The 9,660-nt window shown below is 48.8% G+C and overlaps 1 protein-coding gene across 1 annotated transcript; it reads left to right on the top strand.

Moving 5' to 3' along the window:
- Positions 1–4,442: 4,442 nt before the first annotated feature.
- On the top strand, positions 4,443–9,294 carry slc2a1c (solute carrier family 2 member 1c; the record flags this gene model as incomplete). The annotated part of the gene is made up of 12 exons (XM_079369294.1): positions 4,443–4,641; positions 4,792–4,908; positions 5,058–5,114; positions 5,263–5,387; positions 6,911–7,071; positions 7,159–7,399; positions 7,477–7,639; positions 8,095–8,279; positions 8,369–8,470; positions 8,567–8,668; positions 8,756–8,959; positions 9,059–9,294. The coding sequence occupies 12 exons, from the start codon at positions 4,443–4,445 to the stop codon at positions 9,236–9,238; spliced, it is 1,836 nt and encodes a 611-aa protein (XP_079225420.1). The 3' UTR covers positions 9,239–9,294.
- Positions 9,295–9,660: the final 366 nt, after the last annotated feature.

Raw genomic sequence — 9,660 nt, 5'->3', positions numbered from 1 at the left:
CGTACTTGGAGCGTCGCCACCTTATGTAAGACAGCGCAGCACGTCTTATAAAATGCCCCCACCAGCGTGTTGATTAATGGGCGAGCGAGCGAGCGAGCACGGAGGAGAAAACTAGAAAAAGAGGTTTTTGGAATGTAAAAAAATAAACGTTGTTCTCTGTTTTAAAAGTGGAGAACGAGGAGTTTGTGGTCGGAGTGTTGTGTAATTGTTTGGAGTTGTGTTTTCCCGAGAGCCGCTGCAGGAGCTCACAAAAAAAGGCTCCTATTGTAAATATGTACAATAAGCTTATTTGATTGTTTGTTTTACTAAACCTCGTTGTGAGGCATTCGGCCTGTTCGGGATCACTGTAAGAAGTGAAACACTTCACTGTGTGTTCACCTGGTGTCATACATTAGGATGTTACAGTAGCTAATTCACAACATGTAAAACGCTCACATCGATCTTATTCCACCGTTTCCATCGTGGCCGTGCACGGTCAAGACAGCGTGCACTCTCTGCTGCCTAATCCGCTACAATCACAAGTTCAGTCATGTCTAATTTGAGCTGGACGCTTGTGCCAAGACGGAGAAAAGAAACCCTCTCTCTCTCTCTCTCTCTCTCTGCCGAGTGCCTGCTGCAGTCCGGCTCTGAACACTGGGCTTGTGTGTCGGCTGAAGTGCTTCCAGACGCTGCAGAGCTGCAGATCACATGAGAGATCTAAAAACAACCTAACAGGCTCGTAATCACTGCTAATCACGCCGGGGGGACGCAGAGCGAGGGAGGCTCACAGATCGTCTCTGCCTCCACAGGCGTGTTCAGACAATCTCGATATTTCTCATTCATAGCTGAAGGAATCAGATCTCCTGGAAAACAAAACACTCAGACAAGTTGCCTTTGGGTGAAATTGCTCAATGTAAATGATGAGGCTTGAGGTGCAGCTGTTTGGCCGAGGAATGAAAGCTTGTTCCACTTTAATCCAGGCCTGATTTCCTCAGCTATTTCAACCTGTGTCACAATAGACAAAAAGAACACGAGGCCGTCTTAAAGAGAAAAATCTCCCTGAGTTTATGAAGTGCATCTTGGCACACAGCAGCAGCGTACACCTGGCTTCCATCACTTCTCTGGGTGAAAGAACTTTGACTTCAATTTAAAGCGTGCATAATAAGAAAAAGGTCTGAAGAGGCGTTCAGGACAAACCAAGAAACAAACAGTTGTTCCTCAATCTGCAGAAGTGTGAAAACTTCAAATCAAGAGGAATCATGTTTGAAGGTTTTTATCATCGAGAGCGATCTGAAGATATTTATTCAAACTTTGATTTCATGCAATGAAACAGAAGGCGAGCTCGACACTGACCCCGTGTGGTACAGGCCGCTCACTACAGCCTGCAAACACTGAAGAGTGAGAGTCAGGTGTGCACAATACAAACTGCTCAGCATCAATAAAGCCTGTTGAATTTCATGATCTGTTAATAAACACTTTTAAAGACTGAGTTCAAGTGTTCTTCATTTTTCAAATCTAAAAGTTTGTTTTAAATTTCAGAAGTTTAAATCAAAGATTTAACCGAGACGTGTGGCGACGCAGCGGATCACGCGTGACTCCAATGATGACCACGTGAACTGGGCCAGTATAAAGTCTGCATATAAAACAGCACCGAGTGACAACGTGTGATGAGAGGCGTAAACTCGAGCTCCCGGACGCTCGCTGCGTTCACGCCGCTGATTTGTGTTTCTGTGAGATTCGTTGATTTAGTGACGACACTTCAAAGGTGCGGATGTTTTGGCAGTGCATGATGGGAGGCGTAGGGGCTTCGGGGGTGAGGTTGCTGGTGATAGGAGGGGGAGGGGGGGCGACTTTGTAGGTTGGGGGGGTGAAGTGGGGGGGGGGGGGGGGGGGGGGGGGGGAGTATCACAGATGAAACTGGAGCCAACAGGCAGCTGCAGTACATCTGTCTTGTACTGACACATGTGGCATTTGACTTCCAGTGTGAAGTTCAAAAGACTTTTATAATGACGCAGCTGCTTAGGGATGTGTGTGTGTGTGTGTGTGTGTGTGTGTGTGTGTGTGTGTGTGTGTGTGTGTGTGTGTGTGTGTGTGTGTGTGTGTGTGTGTGTGTGTGCGCGCGTCTGTCCGTGTGTGTGTGTGTGTGTGCGTGTGTGTGTGTGTGTGTGTGCGTGTGTGTGTGTGTGTGTTCTGAGGGTGGGCGGGTTGCCGAAGGGGTTGCATAGGTGAGGACTGGAATTTGGGGTTTTGAAAGTGGCGTGTGGGCAGCACAGGTGCTGTGTGATCTTTTCTAACTTGATGCCTCCTCCTGAAAATATCGTGTCCCGCCAATAAACGGACTTTAAATCTGGTTCAGACACTCGGGTCCGGTCCGGTCCGGTCCGGTCCGGTGATGTTCGGCTCGTCTTTGCATTGAAACACTTAGAGACACATCAGAAACCATTACAGGTGATTAGAGCGGCTGGAGCTGAACATCAGAGGCGGGGGCGGTTAACCATTTGTGCCGGCTGCTGCACCTGTCCAGCAGCCTGCACTCAGGGTCACAGGGTCCCTGCCAGGAGGCCAGGGCCCAGGGTTCAAAGGTCACGTTCCAGACAGGCGTATCCACACGCTTATGGAGCGCTCAGCTGCAGGAACACGTTTTGCAGGTGGAGGACGTATTTCACCGTCAGACTCCGACTAATCTTTCCCCTTTGTTAGGTCAAAACAGAAAACGCTTCTCGTGTGTGATTCAACACATCGGGGGGGTTTTGTGTAGATTTTCAAAGTAAAACAGAAAATAAGGGGGAAGTTAAAGAGAATATTTTTACACTTTGATACGATTTTAGGAAGAATCAGAACAAATCTGTTTTTAATTCACGGCATCAAAACTAGTTGCTCAAAAAAAAAAAGTAAAATTATTTTACTTGCTAAATGTGAGGCGCACGGCTTCACTGACTGCTGCTGTGTCGGTGATTTCAGACGTTTGTACAGAAACAATCAGAGAGCCAACATTCAAACATCAGCCCGCCCAACTAAACAGGAAAAGTCTCAGAGGGGCAAAAACACAGCAGCAGGATCCGAACAGAAACATTTAGTGAGATTAACAAATATAAAATATGAGATCTCTGAGATGGTTTTAAAGTTGCACATTTCATATTGTGAAGAAAAGCTTTCAGGGTCACAGTTTTATGAGAGCTGGTGTTTTCAGAGCAGCGTCTCTGTTTCTCATCACCTCCACGCCTCGGGGGCCAATTAATATTTACTCATACATATTTCTCAAAGCCTTCATGACAACCGTTATTTTCATGCACAAACGATGTGGTTTGTCGAAGCTGGGAAACGTTTCCTCAAATTCATCTCCTCCTCATCGTTATATTTTTGGCTGGTGCAGCTCCACAGCGAGAAGCAGATTCTGCCCATTAAGATTTTATTTGTAGTAAAGAGACAGGTGTGTGTGTGTGTGTGTGTGTGTGTGTGTGTGTGTGTGTGTTTTCATTGTGTCACTTATAACACAGACTTAACAAGTGGGAATGTGTGTGCACAGGGATCTAGCATGCAAACACGACCACAACAATCAGTGTCAGCCAGTTACAGAGAGTGGCTTTGATTAACTGTCAGTGATCCGTGACGGGGAATGAAAGAGGAGAAATCTGAAGCTTTATGGATTTCATCCTGTAAAACTGAAGTAATGAGGATTACCTGTTTGCACAATTTCGGGAAAATGAGCAAAATAAAAGTTTGGTATGTCCTAATAAGGATTTATTTTTAAACCAGGATCAAATCGAAGTTTACGTAGAAAACTACTTTGTGCATTTATGACTCTAGATTACATGTAAAGCAGAACCTCCGCCCCCTAGTGTTTAAAATGTGTACTGCAGTCTAAACTCTAATCATCACAGAGAGCTGTCTCCCCCCCTCCTCTCACACAGGTCAGCATGTAGAGACACTGTAGCTTCAGTGTTTAGCCAGCTCTCCATGTGGTGGACACTGTAGCTTCAGTGTTTAGCCAGCTCTGCATGTGGTGGACACTGTAGCTTCAGTGTTTAGCCAGCTCTGCATGTGGTGGACACTGTAGCTTCAGTGTTTAGCCAGCTCTGCATGTGGTGGACACTGTAGCTTCAGTGTTTAGCCAGCTCTGCATGTGGTGGACACTGTAGCTTCAGTGTTTAGCCAGCTGCTGGAGCTTATTAGAAACATGCAGAGGCTTTTTAGCTCGGGTACAATCACTTCTATCTGAAGCAGTTCCACTGCCCGCTTCCATCTCTGCAACACCTGTTCACCTGATAACTGCTCTCATATCTGGTAAATCATCTGGTTATTTAGTTGTAAAAATAAAGAGTTCTTCCTTCTTTAGTGTGTGGATGAAGTAAACTGTTCCTCGAGAGTCGTTTGGATAAGAACGTTTTTACGACACTCTTGAATGTTCAGTGACGATCGCCACAGAACAGCCACAACACGCCGCTAAAGCACGTGATGCCAACATGCCGACTGAGCGGAAACCTGCCGTCTTCGGCCCTGACCGGGGATCAGCTGTGAGGTTTCCACACGGAGCTGATCCCGAGCTCCTGTGCCGGACCAGATCAGATCCTGGGTCAGGTTGGACGCAGGATGTGGATCAGCTGGTCCCTCAGAGGCCTGAGGAGGCCCTTCTGTCAGGCCCGCCTCAAATTCAGCAGCCGAGTGCGACTTTATCACTCGCCCCAGTACGAGTGTGTGAAAGTGTGTGTGTGTGCCTGCAGAAGTCAAAGTCAGCGATGAAGTAGGGATCATCTTTGGAGCGTCGGGATTACCGTGAGAACTTTCTTTAATAGAAACGTGTTTGTGTTTCAGTCAGCAGGCGTTCAACGACGCTCACGTTCATCAAAGATCTGAGCACGTTCAGGCTGCAGCTCGGGGCCGAGGGACAGATTGGATCAGTTAGTGAGCCGGTAACAGTGAGCGGGTCGGGTAAGAGAGAGAGAGAGAGACAAGCGTTAAAGGAGCCACAGGACTCGAGACAGCCTGCGTACGTGGGGCACGCACACTAACCACTAGGCCACTGGTGCCCTGTTGACTGGGCTCTTTACGGTTCAGGATCTTTGTTTGTTTTTTCACAGCAGAGACGAAGAGAAACGCTCCGACATCTTTCATCCAGACTAATGGCATCCAAAGAGGTCTGTCACACACACACACACACACACACACACACACACACACACACACACACACACACACACACACACACACACACACACACACACACACACACACACACACACACACACACACACACACACACACACACACACACACACACACACACACCTCTGACCTCGCTGTCGTTACAGAACCATCTGACCGCCACGCTCCTGGTCTCCATCTTGGCGGCGGTGCTCGGCTCCCTGCAGATCGGATACCACACGGGGAACGTCAACGCTCCAGCCAAGGTGAGTCGGACAGACGGGAGCTGAGGGAGAGAGAGAGGGATGTTACTGAAACATTTCTCTTTGGGATGATCCCAGTAAACAAACTGTCAGCCAGTAAAACGCTGCACGACCATCGCCTCAGGAGGCCCCGCCCCCCTCTGACAGGTGACAGATAGATCAGCAGGATTTCATGGGCAGCTTTATTTAAATTCTCTCGAAAGTTTGAGGACTAAATAAGACGTGGAGACATCGACAGAGAACACAGCTGATGGTCCATATCGAAGGTGGTGCAGGGGACGCTGGGACACACAAATGTCTCACACAGGCGATAAAACACTGAATAAACTCCAGGGTTTCCTGAAAGGGTCCGGCTCAGATCCAGGACTGGCAGGGTTCAGAGTTTTCACAGGTACACTTGAGACTGATCGTCTTCACCTAAAGAATGTCGACTCTGCAAAATGTTCTGTGCAGATCAGTTAATGCATCACAGTGAAGAGGACTCAGAGACAGTGAAGAGGACTCAGAGACAGTAAAGAGGACTCAGAGACAGTGAAGAGGACTCAGAGACAGTGAGGAGGACTCAGAGACAGTGAGGAGGACTCAGAGACAGTGACGAGGACTCAGAGACAGTGACGAGGACTCAGAGACAGTGACGAGGACTCAGAGACAGTGAAGAAGACTCAGAGACAGTGACGAGGACTCAGAGACAGTAAAGAGGACTCAGAGACTCAGTGAAGAGGACTCAGAGACAGTGAAGAGGACTCAGAGACTCAGTGAAGAGGACTCAGAGACAGTGACGAGGACTCAGAGACAGTGAAGAGGACTCAGACAGTGAAGAAGACTCAGAGACAGTGAAGAGGACTCAGACAGTGAAGAGGACTCAGAGACAGTAAAGAGGACTCAGAGACAGTGAAGAGGACTCAGAGACAGTGAAGAAGACTCAGAGACAGTAAAGAGGACTCAGAGACTCAGTGAAGAGGACTCAGAGACAGTGAAGAGGACTCAGAGACAGTGAAGAGGACTCAGAGACAGTGAAGAGGACTCAGACAGTGAAGAGGACTCAGAGACAGTAAAGAGGACTCAGAGACAGTGAAGAGGACTCAGACAGTAAAGAGGACTCAGAGACAGTAAAGAGGACTCAGACAGTAAAGAGGACTCAGAGACAGTGAAGAGGACTCAGCGAGTCACTCAGAGACAGTGAAGAAGACTCAGAGACAGTAAAGAGGACTCAGAGACAGTAAAGAGGACTCAGAGACAGTGAAGAGGACTCAGAGACAGTGAAGAGGACTCAGAGACAGTGACGAGGACTCAGAGACAGTAAAGAGGACTCAGAGACTCAGTGAAGAGGACTCAGAGACAGTGAAGAGGACTCAGAGACAGTAAAGAGGACTCAGAGACAGTGAAGAGGACTCAGAGACAGTGAAGAGGACTCAGAGACAGTAAAGAGGACTCAGAGACAGTGAAGAGGACTCAGAGACAGTAAAGAGGACTCAGAGACAGTAAAGAGGACTCAGAGACTCAGTGACTGTGTTTTCTCTGTTTAGATCATTGAAGAGTTCTTCAATCAGACCTGGAGAGCCAGGCACAACGAGTCGATGCCAGACCACAGCCTGACCCTGCTGTGGTCTCTGTCCGTCAGCATTAAAGACTTCGGAGCGTTGCTCGGCTCGCTGGGAGTCAAATATCTGGCTGATTCATACGGAAGGCGAGAACAACGATATATACATCATACACATTTTCATTCTGCCATTTTTTTGTTGTCTTAACGTCTCTCGTGTGTCTTCTGCGTCAGACGGGACTCCATCCTCATCGTGAACGTTCTCTCCGTGGTCGGAGCGTGCTTGATGTCCACCTCCAAAGTCAGCGAGTCATTTGAGGTCCTCATCCTGGGACGGTTGGTGTTCGGTGTCTTCTGCGGCCTGGTGATGAGTCTCAATCCGCTCTACATCCAGGAAGTGTCGCCCACCAACCTGAGGGGGGCTTTTGCTACTCTCAACCAGGTGTCCTTCGCCTCAGGCATCCTGCTGGGAATGGTGAGGACTGTGTGGACATCGTAGCGTCTCAGAGCCAACAAACCTCCTGACGAAGGCTTCTGTGTGTGTGTGCTCAGGTGGCAGGTCTGGAGACAGTGATGGGCACGGAGCATAACTGGGCCATGATGCTGTCCCTGTCCCTCATCCCGGCCATGGCCCAGTACCTGGTCCTCCCGTTCTGTCCCGAGAGTCCTCGCTACCTGCTCATCAACCGAGGAGAGGAGAGCAAAGCAGAGGCCGGTGGGTCGCACTTCAGTTTTTATAAAGTAAACTTTGGTCTTCATATCAAAGAGATCAGTGACAGAACAGATGAGTGATGTTCCCTTCATGACATCACAAAGGGCAGTAGCCCCTCCCCCAGGTTGGTGACACTCCCACAGCTAGGTGTTTGTTCTGCCCTCTGAGTCTGCCTTCTCACTGTAAACAATAGGACATGGAGCCAGAAAGCAGCGAGTACACCCGAGCCCTTCCAGAGAGGGGGCGTGGCCAGACACGGCTCATTTACATATTTAAAGCAACAGACACAGAAACAGCCTGTTCTGAGCAGGGCTGAAATAGAGGGGTTTATAGACATGATCAAATACAGGATCAGAAACCCAACCTGGTTGAAACAGCTGAAGGACTCGTCTCTCTCAGCTCTGTAGACATGATGACACATCAGACCTTTAAGATAAAGCCTTCTTTTGACCCTGCAGCCCTGCGGAGGCTGCGAGGCGGCACAGACAAGGTGCTTACAGAGCTGGATGAGATGAAGGAAGAGGCCGCCCACACGCAGACCGGGGTCACCATCCAGGAGTTCTTTAAGAAGCAGAGATACAAGCAGCCAATCATCATCGTCCTCATCATCAACTTGGGCAGCCAGCTGTCTGGATTCAACGCGGTCAGAGATTACATCGATGATTCTCTCAGTGTTTCTAACATTTCACCTGCTGCGCTCCTCTCACGCTCAGACTTCTTTTCTTCTTACAGATCATCAATTATTCCACCAGGATGTTCCAGGCTACGTTTGACCAGGCCAAATACCTGACTCTTGGCGTGGGCGCCGTCAATGTGACCTTCACTCTGGTGGCAGTGAGTATTAAAGGGGTTGTTGCAGGGCGACAGCTGCTGCGTGCCCCGTGTCATCGCAGCAGCAGTGAGCCAACACTGTTGTTTGTTTGTTCCCAGTTCTTCCTGATGGAGCGGGCGGGGCGGAGGAGATTACTCCTGACTGGTTTCATCTCCATAGCAGTGTGCACATTACTAATGACCATCGTCGAATCCGTCCTGGTACGATCATCTTCAAGTTGTTATTGTTCGTGCGGTCCCTGATGTTTGACGCAGCCTCTGAGGATCTCTGATGAACTCTTGTTGCAGCACCTGGTCCCCGAGCTGCGGAGCCTGCAGGTCCTGCTGGTTTTCTGCATGATTTCGGCCTACGAGCTGGGTCCTGGTCCCATCTCCTGGTTCATCGCTGCCGAGCTCTTCGACCAGCCTGGCAGGCCCATCGCCATGGCCTTCACCAGCATGCTCAACTGGGGAGGGAAGTTTGTGCTGGCACTCGTCTTCCCGCCCTTACTGGTGGGTTTAAACGAGGCGTTTAGGTGCTGCGTGTAAAAATGACCTTAAAGAGACATTTGGGTGACAGCTTGACAGAGCGTCTGTTTGTCCTCCACACAGAAAGTCTGCGGTGCGTACGTCTACCTCCTCTTCATGACGGTGGCTCTGCTCGCCTTCACCTTCACCTGGCTTCGCCTCCCGGAGACAAAAGGTCGCACGTTCGACGACATCGCAGAGGAGTTCAGAGGAGCGGAGGGAATCCCTTTAGACAATAAGACGGGATTCAACACGTTCACCTGAGCGGGCGCCATCAGTCACTGCTCGTGGTCGAACGGTTAAAGGGTCAGTTTAATATGAAGGGTTAGAGGTGTGATCCCGAACGCAGCATGTCGATCAGAGTTTCACGGACACGACAGGTTTTTGGTTTTATCTTTAAGAGCACAAACACATTTGAACTTTTCTGTTATGGAAACTCAACGTCGTATATTTAGTCGTTTATTTGATGGATGAACTTTTTATTTGACTCTTTGGAAACTCTGATGACGGTCGACCTCAGGATGTGCGTTTCCACCAGCTGCAGGTTTTTGTGTAGTTTTAAAAACTTAATAAAAAGTGTTTACTGCTGCTGTGACTCTGAGCTTCATTACATCTAATCAAATGATTCTGTCGGTTTCATTTCTATGTGTGTGAAGCTGAATCTCGTCTCTTTACGTTTCACTTTG

The sequence above is a fragment of the Symphodus melops genome, assembly GCF_947650265.1.
Source record: "Symphodus melops genome assembly, chromosome: 19".
In the NCBI taxonomy this organism is placed as follows: domain Eukaryota; kingdom Metazoa; phylum Chordata; class Actinopteri; order Labriformes; family Labridae; genus Symphodus; species Symphodus melops.
The sequence above is the reverse complement of the archived record's forward strand: the minus strand, read 5'-3'. Positions and strand labels throughout refer to the sequence as shown.